Raw genomic sequence first — 22852 nt, 5'->3', positions numbered from 1 at the left:
TAGTTAGTGGGACAGTGCGGTGGCAGTTAGTGGGACAGAGCGGTGGTAGTTAGTGGGACAGTGCTGTGACAGTTAATGGGACAGTGCGGTGGCAGTTAGTGGGACAGAGCGGTGGTAGTTAGTGGGACAGTGCTGTGACAGTTAATGGGACAGTGCGGTGGTAGTTAGTGGGACAGAGCGGTGGTAGTTAGTGGGACAGTGCGGTGGTAGTTAGTGGGACAGTGCAGTGGCAGTTAGTGGGACAGAGCGGTGGTAGTTAGTGGGACAGTGCGGTGGCAGTTAGTGGGACAGAGCGGTGGTAGTTAGTGGGACAGTGCTGTGACAGTTAATGGGACAGTGCGGTGGTAGTTAGTGGGACAGAGCGGTGGTAGTTAGTGGGACAGTGCGGTGGTAGTTAGTGGGACAGTGCGGTGGCAGTTAGTGGGACAGAGCGGTGGTAGTTAGTGGGACAGTGCTGTGACAGTTAATGGGACAGTGCGGCAGTAGTCAGTGGGACAGCGCGGTGGCAGTTAGTGGGACAGTGCGGTGGCAGTTAGTGGGACAGTGCGGTGGTAGTTAGTGGGACAGTGCGGTGGCAGTTAGTGGGACAGTGTGTGGCAGTTAGTGCGACAGCGCGGTGACAGTTAGTGGGACAGTGTGTGGCAATTAGTGGGACAGTGCGGTGACAGTGGGACAGTGCGGTGGCAGTTAGTGGGACAGTGCGGTGGTAGTTAGTGGGACAGTGCGGTGACAGTTAGTGGGACAGTGCGGTGGCAGTTAGTGGGACAGTGTGTGGCAGTTAGTGGGACAGCGCGGTGGTAGTTAGTGGGACAGTGTGTGGCAGTTAGTGGGACAGTGCGGTGGTAGTTAGTGGGACAGTGCGGTGACAGTTAGTGGGACAGTGCGGTGACAGTTAGTGGGACAGTGCGGTGGTAGTTAGTGGGACAGTGTGTGGCAATTAGTGGGACAGTGCGGTGACAGTTAGTGGGACAGTGCGGTGGCAGTTAGTGGGACAGTGCTGTGGTAGTTAGTGGGACAGTGTGTGGCAATTAGTGGGACAGTGCGGTGACAGTTAGTGGGACAGTGTGTGGTAGTTAGTGGGACAGTGCAGCGGTAGTTAGTGGGACAGAGCGGTGGTAGTTAGTGGGACAGAGTGGTGGGAGTTAGTGGGACAGTGCGGTGGGAGTTAGTGGGACAGAGCGGTGGCAGTTAGTGGGACAGTGCGGTGGCAGTTAGTGGGACAGTGCGGTGACAGTTAGTGGGACAGTGTGTGGTAGTTAGTGGGACAGTGCGGTGTTAGTTAGTGGGACAGTGTGTGACAGTTAGTGGGACAGTGCGGTGGTAGTTAGTGGGACAGTGTGTGGTAGTTAGTGGGACAGTGCGGTGTTAGTTAGTGGGACAGTGTGTGACAGTTAGTGGGACAGTGCGGTGGTAGTTAGTGGGACAGTGCGGTGGTAGTTAGTGGGACAGTGCGGTGACAGTGGGACAGTGTGTGGCAGTTATTGGGACAGAGCGGTGGCAGTTAGTGGGACAGAGCGGTGGCAGTTAGTGGGACAGTGTGTGGTAGTTAGTGGGACAGTGCGGTGTTAGTTAGTGGGACAGTGTGTGACAGTTAGTGGGACAGTGCGGTGGTAGTTAGTGGGACAGTGTGTGGTAGTTAGTGGGACAGTGTGTGGCAGTTAGTGGGACAGAACGGTGGCAGTTAGTGGGACAGTGCGGTGACAGTTAGTGGGACAGTGTGTGGTAGTTAGTGGGACAGTGCGGTGTTAGTTAGTGGGACAGTGTGTGACAGTTAGTGGGACAGTGCGGTGGTAGTTAGTGGGACAGTGCGGTGACAGTGGGACAGTACGGTGACAGTGGGACAGTACGGTAGTAGTTAGTGGGACAGTGCGGTGGTAGTTAGTGGGACAGTGCGGTGGTAGTTAGTGGGACAGTGCGGTGACAGTGGGACAGAGCAGTGGCAGTTAGTGGGACAGTGCGGTGGCAGTTAGTGGGACAGTGTGTGGTAGTTAGTGGGACAGCGCGGCGGTAGTTAGTGGGACAGCGCGGTGGTAGTTAGTGGGACAGCACGGTGGCAGTTAGTGGGACAGTGCGGTGGCAGTTACTGGGACAGTGTGTGGCAATTAGTGGGACAGTGTGTGGTAGTTAGTGGGACAGTGCGGCGGTAGTTAGTGGGAGAGCGCGGTGACAGTGGGACAGTGCGTGACAGTTAGTGGGACAGTGTGTGGCAATTAGTGGGACAGTGTGTGACAGCGCGGTGGCAGTTAGTGGGACAGAGCGGTGGTAGTTAGTGGGACAGTGCAGCGGTAGTTAGTGGGACAGTGCAGGTGGTAGTTAGTGGGAGAGTGCAGCGGTAGTTAGTGGGACAGTGCGGTGGCAGTTAGTGGGACAGAGCGGTGGTAGCTAGTGGGACAGTGCAGCGGTAGTTAGTGGGACAGTGCGGTGGCAGTTAGTGGGACAGAGCGGTGGTAGTTAGTGGGACAGTGCAGCGGTAGTTAGTGGGACAGTGTGTGGCAGTTAGCGGGACAGAGCGGTGGTAGTTAGTGGGACAGTGCATCGGTAGTTAGTGGGACAGTGCGGTGGCAGTTAGTGGGACAGAGCGGTGGCAGTTAGTGGGACAGTGCGGTGACAGTTAGTGGGACAGTGTGTGGTAGTTAGTGGGACAATGTGGTGGTAGTTAGTTGGACAGTGCGGTGGTAGTTAGTGGGACAGTGCGGTGACAGCTAGTGGGACAGTGTGTGGCAGTTAGTGGGACAGTGTGTGGTAGTTAGTGGGACAGTGCGGTGTTAGTTAGTGGGACAGTGTGTGACAGTTAGTGGGACAGTGCGGTGGCAGTTAGTGGGACAGTGCGGTGACAGTGGGACAGTGCGGTGATAGTTAGTGGGACAGTGCGTGACAGTTAGTGGGACAGTGCGGTGACAGTGGGACAGTGTGTGGCAGTTAGTGGGACAGTGCGGTGGTAGTTAGTGGGACAGTGCGGTGACAGTGGGACAGTGCGGTGGTAGTTAGTGGGACAGCGCGGTGACAGTGGGACAGTGTGTGGTAGTTAGTGGGACAGCGCGGTGACAGTGGGACAGTGTGTGGTAGTTAGTGGAACAGTGCGGTGTTAGTTAGTGGGACAGTGTGTGACAGTTAGTGGGACAGTGCGTGACAGTTAGTGGGACAGCGCGGTGACAGTGGGACAGTGTGTGGTAGTTAGTGGGATAGTGCGGTGTTAGTTAGTGGGACAGTGTGTGGCAGTTAGTGGGAAAGAGCGGTGGCAGTTAGTGGGACAGAGCGGTGGCAGTTAGTGGGACAGTGCGGTGACAGTGGGACAGTGTGTGGTAGTTAGTGGGACAGTGCGGTGTTAGTTAGTGGGACAGTGTGTGACAGTTAGTGGGACAGTGCGGTGGTAGTTAGTGGGACAGTGCGGTGGTAGTTAGTGGGACAGTGCGGTGACAGTGGGACAGTGCGGTGGTAGTTAGTGGGACAGTGCGGTGACAGTGGAACAGTGTGTGGCAGTTAGTGGGACAGAGCGGTGGCAGTTAGTGGGACAGTGCGGTGGCAGTTAGTGGGACAGTGCGGTGACAGTTAGTGGGACAGTGTGTGGTAGTTAGTGGGACAGTGCAGTGTTAGTTAGTGGGACAGTGTGTGACAGTTAGTGGGACAGTGCGGTGGTAGTTAGTGGAACAGTGCAGTGGTAGTTAGTGGGACTGTGCGGTGACAGTGGGACAGTGCGGTGGTAGTTAGTGGGACAGTGCGGTGGCAGTTAGTGGGACAGTGCAGTGACAGTTAGTGGGACAGTGCGGTGACAGTTAGTGGGACAGTGCGGTGGTAGTTAGTGGGACAGTGCGGTGACAGTTAGTGGGTCAGTGCGGTGCGATTATCAGCATACTCTTCCTAGTGATACTGTGACATCTGGAGTGGCCCTTTGGCTGTTTGGTTTGTGTGTATAGAGCAGCCCCTGATCCAGGAGGTCGGGCAGGTACTGTACCTAGGTCCTTGCCAAAGCCAGATTGTTTAAATCCCCCGAATGGTGCTGCCACATCAGTTTTGTTGTAGGTGTTGATGAAGACAGTTCCAGCTTGTAGTTTCTCACTGACGTACAGAGCTTTGCTGAGATCACGGGTGAACACGCCTGAAGCCAAACCATACTCGGTGTTGTTAGCTCGTCTCAGGACCCCTTCGAGATCTCTGTTGAAACAAAACCCAGAGTTGGCACAACAACATCACTTCACAATGCTCAAGTCACCCTCTGCCTGTAGAATATGACTCTCCTTCAGCCCATGCAGACTCAGCGCCACAATTATTAAGCATTCCATCATCATCCCTCAGTCTGCCCTGTGCTGCCTACATTTATCACATCTCTTTTGCAGTGAGTGGGAGCAGGGAGTTTGAGAGAACCTACCCATTTTGAAATTTGGAGATAATCATGATCGGCCCAAAGGATTCCTCCTTCGCAATGAACATACTGTCCTGTACATCAGTAAACACCGTCGGTTCAAAGAAAAATCCTGTAAAAGAACCAGAATCTCACAGTGATTGTACACAATTTATACTGTTCATGTCCAGGCAATGTTCAATGGGACACAGTGTAGAAGGAGCTTTACTCTAACCCTGTGCTAGGTTGGAAGGTCAGTGCTGAGGGAGTGCCATACTGTCGGAGGGTCAGTGCTGAGGGAGTGCCGCACTGTCGGAGGGTCAGTGCTGAGGGAGTGCCATACTGTCGGAGGGTCAGTGCTGAGGGAGAGCCTCATTGTCGGAGGGTCAGTGCTGAGGGAGTGCTGCACTGTCGGAGGGTCAGTGCTGATGGAGTGCCGCACTGTCAGAGGGTCAGTGCTGAGGGAGTGCCGCATTGTCGGAGGGTCAGTGCTGAGGGAGTGCTGCATTGTCGGAGGGTCAGTGCTGAGAGAGTGCTGCACTGTCGGAGGGTCAGTGCTGAGGGAGTGCTGCACTGTCGGAGGGTCAGTGCTGAGGGAGTGCCGCACTGTCAGGGGGTCAGTGCTGAGGGAGTGCCGCACTGTCGGAGGGTCAGTGCTGAGGGAGTGCTGCATTGTCGGAGGGTCAGTGCTGAGGGAGTGCCGCACTGTCGGAGGGTCAGTGCTGAGGGAGTGCTGAGGGAGTGCCGCACTGTCAGAGGGTCAGTGCTGAGGGAGTGCTGCACTGTCGGAGGGTCAATGCTGAGGGAGTGCCGCACTGTCGGAGGGTCAGTGCTGAGGGATCGCCGCACTGTCGGAGGGTCAGTGCTGAGGGAGTGCTGCACTGTTGGAGGGTCAGTGTTGAGGGAGTGCCGCACTGTCGGAGGGTCAGTGCTGAGGGAGTGCTGCACTGTCGGAGGGTCAGTGCTGAGGGAGTGCCGCACTGTCGGAGGGTCAGTGCTGAGGGAGTGCCGCACTGTCAGAGGGTCAGTGCTGAGGGAGTGCTGCACTGTCGGAGGGTCAATGCTGAGGGAGTGCCGCACTGTCGGAGGGTCAGTGCTGAGGGATCGCCGCACTGTCGGAGGGTCAGTGCTGAGGGAGTGTCGCACTGTCGGAGGGTCAGTGCTGAGGGAGTGCCGCACTGTCGGAGGGTCAGTGCTGAGGGAGTGCTGCACTGTCGGAGGGTCAGTGCTGAGGGAGTGCCGCACTGTCGGAGAGTCAGTGCTGAGGGAGTGCTGCACTGTCGGAGGATCAGTGCTGAGGGAGTGCTGCACTGTCGGTGGGTCAGTGCTGAGGGAGTGCTGCACTGTCGGTGGGTCAGTGCTGTTGAATGTGTCATTTTTCATTGCATGAATTTCTACCTGAAACAACATGATTAACACATTATCGGGAGGATTTGGAAGCTTTAGAGGGGGTGTAGAGGAGATTTACCAGGATGCTGCCTGGACTGGAGGGCATGGCTTATGAAGAAAGGTTGAGGGAGCTAGGGCTTTTCTTAGTGAAGAAGGATGAGAGGTGACGTGATAGAGATGTCCCAGATGATGAGAGGCATAGATAGAGTGGATAGCCCGAGAATTTTCCCCAGGGTGGAAATGGCTATCATGAGGGGACATAATTTTGAGGTGATTGGGGGAAGGTTTAGGGGAGATATCAGAGGTAGGTCCTTTACACAGAGAGTGGTGGGTGTGTGGAATGCACTGACAGCGGTGGGAGTAGAGTCAGAGACATTAGGGATATTTAAGCGACTCTTGGACAGGCACATGGAAGGATATGTAGGTTAGTCTGATCTTAGAGTAGGATAAGAGGCAGGCACAACATTGAGGGCTGAAGGGCCTGTACTGTGCTGTATAGTTCTATGTTCTATGCATTGAGCCATTGTTGGAGTACTGCTTGTGGGATCTTGCTATGCCCAACCATCTTCCTGTGTGCAGACAATGTCAATATTTCATCAAGTGCTGGAATGGCTCTATTTTTCCATAGGGTGTTCCAAAGGTACTAAAGAAATCCATGTTGTTTTTGATCAGTCATCTGTGATGGGAACACATAGGGATTTGTCTGGGTCCTGAGATTACTGTTTGTGTAAATCCTGCTGCATTCACACACCTGGCCGTGGGACTTGCTTCCCTCCATATGCGAGTGTGGCCCCTTCCTTCACCCCTGTAGAACAATACTCAATCAGCTTGTCCAAGTGGGCCTTATGGTTCTGAGGTCCATGGTCTGTTGACCTGTCCAGAGGATTTCCAATCTTCATTTTCTTTACTTCTTCAACCTGTCAGACAGTAAGAAAGGAAGAAGAATAGAAATGAATTCTGAAGAAGAGTCTCAATGGACTTGAAAGGATGGGTCAGGGGACCTTTCTAGGTGGTAGGGAGTTAAATACAGTGGATGTCCAAAGAGACTTGAGGGTTCAAGTGCATAAATGTTTAAAATGTCACAGACAGATGCAGAAAATAATCAAGAAAGCTAATGGAATGCTGGCTGGTTGGAATGCAGAAGTCATGTTTCAGTTATACAAGACCCTGGTTAAAACCGTCTTGGAGCAAAACTCGGCACTACACCTGAGGAAGGATAGATTGTCCTTGGAGGGAGAACAATGCAGGTTTACAAAAATGATACCTGGACTTCAGGGGTTAAGTTCTGAGGAGAGAGTATACAAAATAGCTTATTTTCTCTGGAATTTAGAACGTTAAGGGGCAATCTGATTAGGTACTCAGGACAATAACAGGAAAAGACAGGGTAGATATATTCAAACTATTCCCACTGGTTGGGGATTCGTGAACTAGGCGCATAGCCTGAGAATCAGTGCCAGGCTGTTCAGGAGAAATGTTAGGAAGCACTTGCACACACAGAGTGGGAGAGTTTTGGAATTCTCTTCCACAAGCAGCAGTGGATGCTGAATCAGTTGTTAATTTTAAATCTGTGGTAGTTCAGTTGTTTTGTTAAGTGAAGGTATTAAGGAATATGGGTCAAAAGCAGTTATATGGAGTTAAACCACAGATCAGCCATGATCTCATGGAATGATGAAACATGCTAGAGAAGTTAAATGGCCTACTCCTATTCCCATTTTTCTTTGAACTGTTAATTCTGTTTTTCTCTTCACAAATGCTGACAGATCTGCTGGGTTTCTCCCGTATTTTCTGGTTTCATTTCAGATGACCAGGATCTGCAGAGTTCTATTTTTAATTAAGCCCAGTGTTGGCTCCACAACATTAGTCTACAAAGAATGTTCCTTATATGGATCATAATCCTCTCATTTTTACTGGAATGATTCTATGACATACGTCTGAGTGTGTTCCATTGGAGTTTAATACTGCAGCCATTCAATTTGAAAATAATGCACGCAGTGGAAAGGGACAATATTAGAGCCACGTTTTAATCAAGACATGGAGGGAAACAAATTCATCAGCCAAATGGATTTGTGTGGAATATGATTGTTATGGAAATTCCGATCTGTGTAATGTCAATATAATATTAGCTTTAATATATAGTAGAAATAGTGATGAGGGATTGCTAGCCGAAAATGAATTTGCCTCTTGAGGATACCTTTCTATTTTGGGGACAGTATGGAGCTGTGACAAAGATTTATTGTATATTCTTATTACTTGGAACTTGGTTTTAAAGTAGAGTCACAGAGATGTACAGCACGGAAACAGACCCTTCGGTCCAACACGTCCATGCTGACCAGATATCCCAACCCAATCTAGTCCCACCTGCCAGCACCCGGCCCATATCCCTCCAAACCCTTCCTATTCATATACCCATCCAGATGCCTCTTAAATGCTGTAATTGTACCAGCCTCCACCACTTCCTCTGGCAACTCATTCCATACACGTACCACTCTCTGTGTGAAAACTTTCCCCCTTAGGTCCCTTTTATCTCTTTCCCCTCTCACTTTAAACCTATGCCCCTCTAGTTCTGACTCCCCCACCTCAAAAAAAAAGACCGTGTCTATTTACCCTATCCATGCCCCTCATGGTTTTATAAACCTCTATAAGGTTACCCCTCAGTATCTGATGCTCCAGGGAAAACAGTCTTAGCCTCTCCCTATTGCTCAAACCCTCCAACCCTGGCAACACCTTTGTAAATATTTTCTGAACCCTTTCAAGTTTCACAACATCTTTCCGATAGGAAGGAGACCAGAATTGCACACAATATTCCAACAGTGGCCTAACCAATGTCCTGTACAGCCACAACATGACCTCCCAAATCCTGTACTCAATGCTCTGACCAATAAAGGAAAGCATACCAAACACCTCCTTCACTATCCTATCTACTTGCGACTCCACTTTCAAGGAGCTATGAACCTGCACTCCAAGGTCTCTTGGTTCAGTAACATTCCCCAGGACTTTACCATTAGTCTATAAGTCCTGCTCTGGTTTGCTTTTCCAAAATGCAACACCTCACATTTATCAAATAAAGTTAAATGAGCTTTTAGTTTTCAGTTCAGTTAAAGGAACTTGTGTTTTTTTAGGAAATCCTGTGATTTAACTGGATAACCAAATAACCTGGTGAGATAATTGCCAAAATGTTGTGCAGTTGAGCTTTTTTTATGACAATAAAGGGGCCAAAATCCTGAAGCAGGTTGCAATGGTAAAGAAAAGATTCATTTCTGTTTACTAAGGAAGTGGAATCTCTGGTCAAGAGGAAGAAGGCGGCTTATGTTAGGATGAGAATGTGAAGGCTCAGTTAGAGTGTGTGAGAGTTACAAGTTAGCCAGGAAAGACCTAAAGAGAGAGTTAAGATGAACCAGGAGGGACATGAGAAGTCGTTGGCAGATAGGATCAAGGAAAACCCTGAGGTCTTCCATAGGTATATCAGGAAAAAAAGAATGACTAGAGTAAGATTAGGGCTAATCAAGGACAGTAGTGGGAAGTTGTGCGTGGAGTCAGAGGAGATGGAGAAGCACAAACTGAATATTTTTCATCAGTATTCACCCAGGAAAAAGACAATGTTGTCAAGGAGAATACTGAGATACAGGCTACTAGACTGGATGGGATTGAGGTTCACAAGGAGGAGGTCTTAGCAATTCTGGAAAGTGTGAAAATAGATAAGTCCCCTGGGCCGGATGGGATTTATCCTAGGATTCGCTGGGAAGCCAGGGAGGAGATTACAGAGCCTTTGGCTTTGATCTTTATATCATCGTTGTTTACAGGAATAGTGCCAGAAGACTGGAGGATGGCAAATGTTCAAGAAGGGGAGTAGAGACAACCCTAGTAAATATAGACCATGAGCCTTACTTCGGTTGTGGGTAAAGTGTTGGAAAAGGTTGTAAGAGATAGGATTAATAATCATCTAGAAAGGAATAATTTGATTAGGGATAGTCAGCATGATTTTGTAAAGGGTAGGTCGTGCCTCACAAACCTTACTGAGTTCCTTGAGAAGGTGACCAAACAGGTAGTTGAGGGTAAAGTGGTTGATGTGGTGTATATAGATTTCAGCAAGGCATTCAATAAGGTTCCCCATGGTAGGCTATTGTACAAAATACGGAGGCACGGGACTGAGGGTGATTTAGTGTTTGGATCAGAAATTGGCTAGCTGAAAGAAGACAGAGGATGGTGGTTGATGGGAAATGTTCATCCTGGAGGTCAGTTACCAGTGGGGGATTGCAAAGGTCTGTTTTGGGTTCACTGCTGTTTGTCAGTTTTATAAATGTCCTGGATGAGGGTGTAGAAGGATTAGTAAATTTGGGGATGACTCTACGGTCGGTAGAGTTGTGGATAGTGCTGCAGGCTGTTGTAGGTTACAGAGGGACATAGATAAGCTGCAGAGCTGGGCTGAGAGGTGGCAAATAGTGCAGAAAAGTGTGAGGTGATTCACTTTGGAAGAAGCAACAGGAATAAAGAACACTGGGCTAATTTGTAAGATAGATGAGCAGAGAGATGTGCCCCCTCATACAAGCCAACGTAATCATCCTAGGGAAAAGACTCTCACTGTCCACCTTGTCTAATCCTCTGACCATCTTGTATGTCTCTATCAAATCCCCTCTTAGCTTCTTCTTTCGAATGAGAACAGACCCAAGGCCTGCAACACCACCAACCTTTGTGTCATCGGCAAACTTACTAACTCACTCTTCCACTTCCTCATCCAAGTCATTTATAAACACTACAAAGAACACAGACTCAAGAACAGATCCCGATGGGACACCACTGGTCACCCATCTCCAGGCGGAATACTTTCCATCCATTCCCACTCGCTGATTCTTTTGGCCAACCAATTCTGTATCCAGACAGTCAGACTTCCCTGTGTCCCATACCTCCTTACTTTCTGAATGAGCCGACCATGGGAAACCTTATCAAATACCTCACTGATATCCACATACACCACATCCACTGCTCAACCTACGACAATGCGTTTCGTCACATCCTCAAGTAACTCCATGAGGTTTGTGAGGCGTGACCTGCTGACCACCATTAATCAAACTATTTTCAAACAGTCATAAATCCGATCTCTCAGAATCCTTTCCAGTACCTTGCTTTCCAGTACATAAAACTGACTGGTCTGTAATTCCCAGAGATTTCCCTATGCCCTTTCTTGAAAGAGGAACAACATTCACCTCCCTCTAATCAGCCAATACTAGCCCCATGGAGAGTGAGGAGCAAAGATCATCACCAAAAGCACAGCAATCTCATGCCTCGCTTCCCATAGCAACCTTGGGTATATCTGATGAAGGGCTTTTGCCCAAAACGTCGATTTTCCTGCTCCTTGGATGCTGCCTGACCTGCTATGCTTTTCCAGCACCACTCTAATTTAACTCTGATCTATGGCGTCTGCAGTCCTCACTCTCGCCTATATCTGAGCTGGCCCTGGGGACTTACCAATCCTAACGCTTCCCAGAATTCCCAGCACATCCACTTCCCATTTATTTTGAGAGGACTTGAATATAAAAGCAGGGACATACTTCTGAGGGTCTGTAAGGCTCCAGTCAGACCACATAAGACCATAAGACATAGGAGTGGAAGTAAGGCCATTCGGCCCATCGAGTCCACTCCGCCATTTAATCATGGCTAATGGGCATTTCAACTCCACTTACCCACATTCTCCCCGTAGCTCTTAATTCCTTGTGACATCAAGAATCTATCAATATCTGCCTTGAAGACATTTAGTGTCCCGGCCTCCACTACACTCTGCAGCAATGAATTCCACAGGCCCACCACTCTCTGGCTGAAGAAATGTCTCCGCATTTCTGTTCTGAATTGACCCCCTCTAATTCTAAAGCTGTGCCCACGGGTCCTAGTCTCCTTGGAAACAATTTCCTAGTGTTCACCCTTTCCAAGCCATGAACACATTTGGAGTATTGTGCGCAGTTTTGGGGTCCATATCTCAGGAAGGATGTACTGGCCCTGGAGCGACCAGAGGAGGTTATCGAAAATGGTCCCAGGAATGAGAAGTTTAACATATGAGGTATGAGTTTAAGGACTCGATGGAGATTAGAAGGACGAGGAGGGACCTAATTGAAACTTACATGAGGTCACAGTCTTAGATTAAAGGGAAGACCTTTTAGAAGGGTTATAAGGAGAACCTCCTTCAGCCAGAGAATGGGGAATCTAATGGAATTCATTGCCACAGAAGGCTGTGGAGGCCAGGTCATTGAGTATTTTTAAGACTGAGATTCGTGATTATCAAGGAGATCAAGAGTTACAGGGAGAAAGCAGGAGAATGAGAAATATCAGCCATGATTGGATGGTGGTCAGAGTCAAAAAGACTGCATATGTCGGCCCTATACTCGAAATGTCAACTTCTCTCCCTCCTGATGCTGCCTGCCTTGCTGTGTCCCCCTTCCTCCTGATGCTGCCTGCCTTGCTGTGTCCCCCTCCCTCCTGATGCTGCCTGCCTTGCTGTGTTCCCTCTCCCTCCTGATACTGCCTGCCTTGCTGTGTCCCCCTCCCTCCTGATGCTGCCTGCCTTGCTGTGTTCCCTCTCCCTCCTGATGCTGCCTGCCTTGCTGTGTCCCCCTCCCTCCTGATACTGCCTGCCTTGCTGTGTTCCTCTCCCTCCTGTTACTGCCTGCCTTGCTGTGTTCCCTCTCCCTCCTGATGCTGCCTGCCTTGCTGTGTCCCCCTCCCTCCTGATACTGCCTGCCTTGCTGTGTTCCTCTCCCTCCTGTTACTGCCTGCCTTGCTGTGTTCCCTCTCCCTCCTGATGCTGCCTGCCTTGCTGTGTCCCCCTCCCTCCTGATGCTGCCTGCCTTGCTGTGTCCCCCTCCCTCCTGATGCTGCCTGCCTTGCTGTGTTCCCCCAGTCTCCTGATGCTGCCTGCCTTGCTGTGTCCCTCTCCCCCTGATGCTGCCTGCCTTGCTGTGTCCCCCCAGCCTCCTGCGTGTCTACCTTGATTGAATGGTGAAGCTGCCTATTGGTTGAATTATCTAATTTCAGCACCTATATCTTATGGTTTTATTCATGGAAAGGACAACACCTCTGGCTTTTGTCAGTTGAGTAAGAAATGTTAGAGTGGGGACAGAGGTGATATTTCACTCAGGTTGAGTTTCCTCCATATCTAGCCATGATTAAAAGCTGGCCATAATATTGTGTCTTCCCTCTGCAAGCATTATTTTCAAGTTGTATGGTTGCAGCATTAATCTCCAACGAAACACACTCAAATGTATGTATAGAATCATTTCAGTGAACGGAGACGATTATGATCCATATAAGGAACACTCTCTGCCGACTAGCTGGATATATTAAGGGGATTACTGTGCGATAGAAGATTAGATTGTTCTTTCTGTTGTTTCCAAATGGTCTTTTAAATACATATCTTTTGTTTAATAAATCTGTTATCTTTGTTATTCAGTGATAGAGCATCACGGTGAACAAGTTGGGATTACATTTTGTTTAAGAAGTGGAATAGGATTTAGAAACCGCAGATGTTAGTGTCTGAGGGAGAAAGTGATTCTGCAACGATCCAAGTTTGAGACAAAGTGCATTCTGACCTGAACAGGTAGAGAACGGTCAGACTCACCACTTTTTGCAGGAACTGATCGTGAATAGATTCTTCAATGAAAAGCCGTCCAGCAGCGATACAATTCTCTCCCTTGTTGAAAAACACAGCCCCCATTCCCTACAGAGAAGGCAAATGTTAAAAGGTACATTCACATTAATAACCGTCCCACTGCCCGGGAGGGGAGCTGAAGCAGGAAATGTCACCAACCTTTAAAAAGTACTTGGATAAGCACTTGAAGTGTCATAACATTCGAGGCCGAGTGTGGGAAAGTGGGGTTACTGTTGGGAGTACAGGCAGTGACTGGGTTTCGAGTGGATCTGTCCTTGAGTTCAGTTGTAAATCGATTTGAACCAGCTGGAGCTTTAAAATGACACTCCTGCGTGGGACCGTGTTTTTAAGGGTAAGTCGGACGTTGGTAAATAGGGACACTCGGAGTCTATTTTCAGTGGTACTGATTAGATGGGCCAAAGGATGTCTCTGTCCTGTGACCAAATGATCGGTAATATATTCCTGCCCTACGGTATTGGGAGACTGGTATCACTACCCATTCACAACATCGGCCACAGTGTTGGACTGGAGTTACGTATGGATCCAGGCTCGGTAAAAAATCATGGAATCCATAGAGTGTGGAAACAGGCCATTCAGCCCATCAAGTCCACACTGACCCATTCAAGAGCATCCCACCCAGACCCAAGTTCACCCCCTCCCCCCACCAGCATACTCCCTGTGACCCTGCATGTCCCATGGTTAGCCCACCTAACCTACACAACCATGGACAATTTAGCATGGCCAATCCACCCTAACCTGCACATCTTTGTGACTGTGGGAGGAAACCGGAGCACCCGGAGGAAACCCACGCAGACACGGGGAGAACGTGCAAACTCCACACAGTCAGTCACCTGAGGCTCATAGGTGAATCCCTGGAAAGAGATGAGTTAAGCAGTTGGACTTTATCCCATAGGTTAATGATCACCTTCTTCCAGCCCCACTCCGCAAGTTATTCAGATTCTTTAAAACTTTATTTAATTACTTGGCTTAACTCATGACCAATGAATTATTACCATTTACTCGAACAATAACCATCACACAATCCAATCTTGCCGTTCAGCCTCCTGCCTAGTGAGGATGCTTTCTACATTTCTAAAGATTGTGACCAGTTCATGGCAGAATCAGGGGAAGAGCTCTTCACCTCTTGGGTGATATGGGATTGTAGGTGTTAAAGCCTAGAGCCTCCATGGTTTTATTACCAGAACATGAAAGAACACCTACAGCAGATACAGAGAATGCTGGAGAAACTCGGCACAGCAGCAACAGCTGTGGAGAAACTGAGTTCACATTTTAAGTGCAGTATGACTCTTCCTCAGAATTCTAAATAAAAAATCTGTTTCTCTATCCAGTGATGCTGCCAGACCTGCTGAGTTTCTCAAGCAATTTCACTTTTACTTCCGATCTCCAGCATCTGCAGAACTTTGCTTTTCTTTTGGGAGGTTTTGTGAAAACCATTACAAAGACTGGGTAAGCCTCAGATGGGGAATTGTGTTAAAATCTATTCCTCACACTTTCATAAGGATGGCAATGTCTTGGAAAGGATGTGAAGGAGAGTAACCGATGTCAGGGATGGTATGGGGGGGGGGGGCGGTTTCAGTCATGTTTTGAGAGGAGAGAAGGTTGTATTTCGGAAAGCAAGACAACTGAGTGGAGGCTCCATGCAAGTGTTGAAATCAGGAAGAAACTGTTCCCATTGGCTGGAGACTCAGTAGCAGCAGAGGGTGGGGCTCTCGGATTGAACATTAATGTGAAAAATATCAAAGAGGGGGAGGATTTGTACAGCGTTCTCGGATACCATTTGAAATGATTTGAATGTGAAGGTGAATTGGATGTATAAATAAATTGGGTCATATTTTCAGGACTTTGAGCAGAGAAGGAGAGTGGAGAATCCGGACAGCCCATCAAACCGCTCACCTGACCAAGCTCTGACTGCTAGTGATTTCAAATCATCCTGTTGGATTATAACATGCTGTCGTGTGACTTCTGACTTTGTCGACTCTAGTCCAGCACAGGCACCTCCACCCCACACCAAAGAGTTCACACTGGTGCGAAAGGCCATTGGATGTGATTCAATGATTGGAAAAACAACCCAGTACTTCCTGCTTGGTTCTAGTGAAAGTCTGTCTGGTTCCAAGCTCTTTAACAGACAGTCTGACTATAAGCCCTTAAGAAATATTCTCCAAGTGAAGTTTGGGAAGACCAAAACCATTGTGTTCAGATCTCATGATTACCTCCTCTCCCTAGCCCAAGTCAGTCTAAAACCAACTGTTCGAGGAGAAAGTGAGGTCTGCAGATGCTGGAGATCAGAGCTGAAAATGTGTTGCTGGAAAAGCGCAGCAGGTCAGACAGCATCCAAGGAGCAGGAGAATCGACGTTTCGGCACTTCTGAAGAAGGGCTTATGCCCGAAACGTCAAATTTCCTGTTCCTTGGATACTGCCTGACCTGCTGCACTTTTCCAGCAACACATTTTCAGCTAAAACCAACTGTTCACAATCTCACATCCAATGGAGTTTCTGACCCCATTATCCCTCGACCTCCAATTCAGGTCCATCTCCTTCCAATGAAGATTGCAGACTCCCCAACTCTGCCTCAGTGCTGCTCAAACTCTTCCCTATATTTTTGTTACCTGCAGTTTTGACTGTTCCAAGGAGCCAGTTGCAATGTATGAACCTGAACGCTGGGTGTCAAGAGATCTTTCAGACAAGGTGTGAATTGCAATCCTCTCCTGCCCTTCCTTCAGCTGAGAGACACACGTGCACTTTATAATTGCACAAAGTGGACAATAATCACAAGCAGGAATCCTTGCTGCCCCAGGGGCAGATACTCAGCTCCTTCTCTCTTGTTAACCTCAGCATCCCCGCACCCCCTCATGCCAAATCAGGCCAGCCCAGTCCTGGGGCCACTGTCCCTGCAGCTGACAGTGGGTGGGTTGGGGAATGGGGGGACAGGATGGGGTGGAAGGTGCTGCACTGAGGTGGGGCATGTCTGCAGTCCAGTGTTGCCTTGTGTGGGGATTGACCAAGCCCACTCTGTCTGGGTAGGGCATCCAGGGTTAGGATCCATTCACCCCAATGAGGATCGAGGGTTAGACTAGATTAGACTTACAGTGTGGAAACAGGCCCAACAAGTCCACACCGACCTGCCGAAGCGCAACCCACCCATACCCCTACATTTACCCCTTACCTAACACTACAGGCAATTTAGCATGGCCAATTCACCTGACCCGCACATCTTTGGACTGTGGGAGGAAACCGGAGCACCCGGAGGAAACCCACACAGACACGGGGAGAACGTGCAAACTCCACACAGTCAGTCGCCTGAGGCGGGAATTGAACCCAGGTCCCTGGCGCTGTGAGGCAGCAGTGCTAACCACTGTGCCACCATGCCGCCCTAATGGAAGATAAAACTAGAGCTCCTCTCAGTCCAGTGTCTCTGTTGCACAATGACTTCAGTTAGAAAGATCCGCACTAATTTTAAACATTTCAGGGCCATAGTTTTGAGTTGAATCTTCTTACCGCACGTACAGCTTTGACTAAGTCACAGTCACTGAAGATGATGAGAGGAGACTTTCCCCCCAGCTCCAAAGATACTTTCTTTACATTTACCAGGGCACAGCTGCAAAGGGAGGAACACCACAGTTTCAAATGGAGAGAACACAGGTTCATTTTCAAATTTCAAGAAAGCACAACAAGGTCTCTATTTCCTTAGGAGGCTAAGGAAATTCAGCATGTTCACAAAGACTCTCACTTATTTTCATAGATGCACCATAGAAAGCCAGGACTTGGAGGGGCCAGTGTTGGACTGGGGTGGACAAGGTTAAAAATCACACAACACCAGGTTATAGTCCAACAGATTTAATTGGAAGCACTAGCTTTCGGAGCATTGCTCCTTCATCAGGTAGCTGTGGAAAGCAAGTGCTTCCAAATAAACCCGTTGGACTATAACCTGGTGTCATGTGAGTTTTAAGCATAAAAGCATCCTATCTGGATGCATCAAATGTGGTTTGGCAACTACCCTTCCCAAGACCGCAAGAAACTACAGAGAGTCATGAACACAGTCCAGTCTTTTATACAAACCAGCCAGCCATCCACTGTCTCCATCTAGACTTCCCACTGCCCTCGGGAAAGCAGCCAACATCATCATGGACTCTTCCCACCTCCATCACACTCTCTTCCATCAGGGGGATGATATAAAAGTTTGAAAACACAAACAGATTCAAGAACAGCTTCTTCTCCGCTGTTATCAGACTTTTGAACGTATCTCTCAAATGTTAATTCTGATCTTCCTCTCTCTCTGCACTTTCTCTGTGGCTGTAACACTGCATTCTGTGCTCTGTGCTGCTACCCTGGTGCACTTTGTATGGTATGATCTGCCTAATGCTATGACCTCACCCCCCCCCCCCCCCCCCCCCCCCCCCCCCACCCCACTCCAACCCTGCAAAACTGAATTGGCTGGACAGCTGGTTTACAATGCAGAGGGATGCCATCAATCTGGCCCCACACTGACTGAGGTTCCTATGAAGGACTCTCCATCTCACCCTCTCCCCTTACCCGAGGCATGGTGACCCTCAGGCTAAACCATTTTCCAGTCATGTCTTCCTAACCAGAGAGCAGTCTTGTGGTCTGGTAGGACTCTGGTGACTTTAATGTTTATTTTATTCTTCCAATATATTTTTCTATTTTCTCATGGGATGGGGATGACATTGACAAGGCTTGATCTTGTTGCTCTCTCCGCCCTGGAGAAGTGGTGGTGAGCTGCCTTCTTGAACTCTTGCAGAGAGCCCTACATTACAGTCAGGGAGGGGATTCCAGGATTCTGACCCAGCCACACTGAAGGAACGGTGATTTATTTCCAAGTCAGGATGGTGAGGGGTTTTGAGGGGAACTTGCAGGGGGTGGTGTTCCCATGTACCTGCTGCCCCTGTCCTTCTAGATGGAAGTGGTTGTGGGTTTGGAAGGTGCTGTCTGAGGAACTTGTAGATCCTACACACTGCTGCTACTGAGTGTGGGCGGTGGAGAAAGTGGTGAATTGTGTCACTTCAAAAGGGTCTCCGACAAACTTCTCAAGGAGGAATGATATAGAGTCATAGAGTCACATGGGGGGACAGCACCATTGAATTCCAATCTGCACATTTACTGGAATGGAGCTCTTCACCCTGGCACTGAGGCTTGAATCCAAACTCACTGACTGAGGGCAGTCAAGCAAAATTGAGAGAAAATTTAATTCAGATTGAATGAAATATTTAGCAGTTAGGGTAATGAATGGGGTAACATTGAGTATTGAGGTGTAAATATTGATGGGGTCTCTGGGGAAAACCCCCTTGTTCACTTCCAAATAATGGTCAGGGGATTTAAAAAAAACTTCTCCCCATTTTACCATTACCATCAAGCCAGGGCATCAACGCTGGTTCAATGGAGAGTGCAGGAGGGCATGCTGGGAGCAGCACCAGGCATACCTGAAGATGAGGTGTCAACCTGGTGAAGCCACCAAACAGGATTACTTGCCAAACAGCATAAACAGCAAGTGACAGACAGAGCTAGGCAATCTCAAACCAATGGATCAGATCTAAGCTCTGCAGTCCTTCCACATCCAGTGATGAATGGTGGTGGACAATTAAACAACTCACTGGGGGAGGAAACTCCACAAATATCTCCATCCTCAATGATAGAAGAGCCCAGCACATTGGAGCAAAAGATAAGGCTGAAGCATTCACAGCAATATCAAGAAATGGTTGCTGGCACTGGATACTGCAAATGGGCTTTGACAACATTCCAGCAATATTACTGAAGACGTGTGCTCCAGACCTTGCCGCTCCCCTAGCCAAGATATTCCAGTGCAGTTACAACACTGGCATCTACCTGACAATGTAGAAAATTGCCCAGGTATGTCCTGTACCTAAATATTAGGACAAATCCAACGCGGCCAATTACCGCCCCATTCAGTCTCCTCTCGATCATCTGTAAAGTGATGGAAGTAGTAGTCACCAACAGGGCTATCAAGCAGCAGCTGCTCAGCAATAACCTGCTCAGTGACACCCAGTTTGGGTTACCCCAGGGTCACTCAGCTCCTGACCTCATTACAGCCTTGGGTCAAACATGGACAAAAGAGCTGAATTCCAGAGGGGGGGGAGAGGGACAGTCCTTGACATCAAGACTCCATTTGACCAAGTGTGGCATCAAGGAATCCTGGCAAAACTGGAATCAATCGAAATGAAGGGAAATTCTCCACAAAGATTCAAGAAGGCAGCTCACCATCACCTTCTCCCGGGCAATCAGTGCAGGCCTAGACAGCAACAGCCATATTCTGTGTATGAATAAAATGTTTCTCTTTTCTTTAATCAAATATTTTCTTTGATAAAATGAAGGTGATTTGCTGGTCACATTCCGCTCAGCTTCACAAATACCTTTTCATAATTTGTTTCCCGACTGGGGTGGATCCGGTAAAGCCAAGCTTTCGAACATCAGGATGGTCAGCTATTCTTTGTCCAATCAATGAACCTGAAGACAGAAAAATGATCTCTGACAGAACAGATCGAAAACTAAATCTCGGAGCAAATTACTGCAGATGCTGGAATCTGTCCTGAAAACAAAATGTTGGAAATCACAATGGGTCAGGAGAAAGAGCAAGCTAACGTTCCGAATCTAAATTAATCTTTACCAGAGCTTCATCAGATGAAGAGCCATCAAGAGTTGAAACATTAGCTTGCTCTCTCTCCATGGATGCTGCTTGACCCACTGGGATCTCCACCACTTTATGTTTTCAGATCTAAAACCCCAGGAGATCCTCACAGCAATACTGCAGGACATGAGGGTCACACTGATCAATGTCCCTGGGTGGGCAGTTCCCGTTTGGAACAGGAAGAGCTGACGAATGTTTCTCGGGGGGAGGGGGGGGGGGGGTGGGGGGCCAAGTAGTCAGGAGTTCAGCTCCCACCCCACAGCCCCTTGAGTCCATCATTCAGAGATTCTCAGTGCGATACTGAGGGAACGCAACCCTGTCCTAGGTGCTGTCTCTCTCAGCTAAGACCTCAACACAGAGGCTTGTCCCTGAGCTCATATTTTGAAGAAGGACAGAGGAGTGTTCTTGGGGGCTCTGATCAATATTAAAACCTCAAATCAAGATCACTCAAAGCAGATGATCAGCTGTTATTGGACCACTGTTTGTGAAATCTTGCTGCATGCAAATTGAATACAGATTTTCCTAAAACAATGAACATTTTCAAAAAGTCCTTTGTTGCCTTTGAAGCACTTTTGGATAACCTGAGGATGCGAAAGGTGCTATGCAAATGAAAACCTTTCTTCCTTGTAACTCATTACTCCAGTTAGGGAACAGTCTCAGCCAATTATTTTGCGGAGAACTTTCAAATCTTGTCCAGAAGATGACCCCAGTTTTTGCTCATTTTTTAACTGGTTTTAACAACCAGCCGCCTCTGGTTGAGAAATCCCAGAATGAGATTGCTGGGATTTCCTGCTGAGTGTCAGATGGCTGCCCACTAACGGGCTGGCTTCCTCTGTGTGAGGCCATTCTGCCTGCGTACCTGCTCCTGGCAAAATGTTCACGACCCCCTTTGGGAATCCGGCCTTCACCGTCAGCTCTGCGAATTTCAACGCTGTCAAAGGAGTCACCTGTCCAAATGAACCAGACCATCCCTATGTCAGTAACAACTCTCTGATCACCCTCCACACCTCACCCAGCTGACCACCCAACCTGCCCCATGGCCATGATACTCCACCTGGCACATTTCCCTAAAGCAAGACTGAGACACACTGTCCATTGGCATCACCCAGGACACAGCCGGAACACTGTCCATTGGCATCACTCAGGACACAGCCGGATCACTGTCCATTGGCATCACCCAGGACACAGCCGGAACACTGACCATTGGCATCACCCAGGACACAGCTAGAACACTGACCTTTGGCATCACCCAGGACATAGCCAGAACACTGGCCATTGGCATCACCCAGGACACAGCCAGAACACTGACCATTGGCATCACCCAGGACACAGCCGGATCACTGTCCATTGGCATCACCCAGGACACAGCCGGAACACTGACCATTGGCATCACCCAGGACACAGCCAGAACACTGACCTTTGGCATCACCCAGGACACAGCCAGAACACTGACCATTGGCATCACAGCCGGATCACCCTGAAGTCCCACCAGAAAACAGGAAAAGCATAAGAATAGACATGTCCATGTTAAAGGGATTTCAAGGCTCCATCAGACGTTGTGGGAATTATTCAGCAATTTTACAACCAAATAAAAACAGAACAAAGAGCAGCACAGGAACAGCCCTTCGGCCCACTATGGCTGTGCTGACACATGACACCTCTCTAACTTAAAAACCTTTTGCCTCTATATGGTCCATCTCCCTCTATACCCTGTTTATCTAACTGTCCGGATGCCTCTTCAACATTGCTGTTATGTCTGCCTCCCCCACCTCATCTGGCAGCACATTCCAGGCACTTACCACCCTCTGTGTAAAACAACACTGACCTCTCACAACCCTGTTAACCCTTCCCCCTTTCTGCAGAATCGTAGAATCCCGACAGCACAGGAAGGGGTCTGTTGGCCCACTGAATGTGCATCCACAGTCCAATGGCCATCCCATTCGGACCCCCACTCCATCCCTGCAACCCCACACTTTCCATGGCTAATCCACCCAGCCTGCACATCCCTGGACACTGCAGGGCAACCTTACCAGAGCCGACCCACCAATCCCCAATAATTGACATTTCTACCCCGGGAAAAAGACTCCAACTATCCATTCTAGCCACACTCTCACAATCTTGTAAACGTCCATAAGAATCCCTTCAATTGAATTGAGTTCACGGCATAAGATAGGTTCAGAAATCAGCCATTCAGCCCATCGAGCCTGCTCCTCTATTCAATGAGATCATGGCTGATCTGATAATCCTCAACTCTACTTTCCTGCCTTTTCCCCATAACTCTTGATCCCCTTCCTGATTAAAAATCTGTCTCTCAGACTCAATTTGACACAGTTACCTCCCTGTTACCAAACCTGTGCCTGTTTGTCATGATTTGGAAGTGCCAGTGTTGGACTGGGGTGTACAGAGTTAAAAATCATACAACACCAGGTTATAGTCATAGAGTCATAGAGATGTGCAGCATGGAAGCAGACCCTTCGGTCCAACCCGTCCATGCCGACCAGATATCCCAACCCAGTCTAGTCCCACCTGCCAGCACCTGGCCCATATCCCTCCAAACCCTTCCTATTCATATACCCATCCAGATGCCTTTTAGATGTTGTAATTGTACCAGCCTCCACCACATCCTCCACCACATTCCATACACGTACCACCCTCTGTGTGAAAAAGTTGCCCCTTAGGTCCCATTTATATCTTTTCCCTCTCACCATAAACCTATGCTCTCTAGTTCAGGACTCCCCCACCCCAGGGATAATAGTTTGTCTATACATGACCCTCATAATTTTGTAAACCTCTATAAGGTCACCCCTCAGCC

The 22852-nt window shown here is 48.7% G+C and overlaps 1 protein-coding gene across 1 annotated transcript in view; it reads right to left on the bottom strand.

The window, feature by feature from the left end:
* The window catches only part of aldh1l1 (aldehyde dehydrogenase 1 family, member L1), a 101953-nt gene that overhangs the window by 5994 nt on the left and 73107 nt on the right, over positions 1–22852 (bottom strand). Inside the window, exons 16-22 of the mRNA XM_060835297.1 lie at positions 20900–20987; positions 19766–19859; positions 16878–16977; positions 13332–13430; positions 6480–6645; positions 4367–4472; positions 3953–4152 (exon numbers count right to left, since the gene is read on the bottom strand). Coding sequence (XP_060691280.1) covers positions 3953–4152; positions 4367–4472; positions 6480–6645; positions 13332–13430; positions 16878–16977; positions 19766–19859; positions 20900–20987 — 853 coding nt within the window. The remainder of the gene's footprint in view (positions 1–3952; positions 4153–4366; positions 4473–6479; positions 6646–13331; positions 13431–16877; positions 16978–19765; positions 19860–20899; positions 20988–22852) is intronic.

This window comes from Hemiscyllium ocellatum, chromosome 14, assembly GCF_020745735.1.
Source record: "Hemiscyllium ocellatum isolate sHemOce1 chromosome 14, sHemOce1.pat.X.cur, whole genome shotgun sequence".
NCBI lineage: Eukaryota > Metazoa > Chordata > Chondrichthyes > Orectolobiformes > Hemiscylliidae > Hemiscyllium > Hemiscyllium ocellatum.
This window is presented reverse-complemented; position numbering and strand designations above follow the sequence as displayed.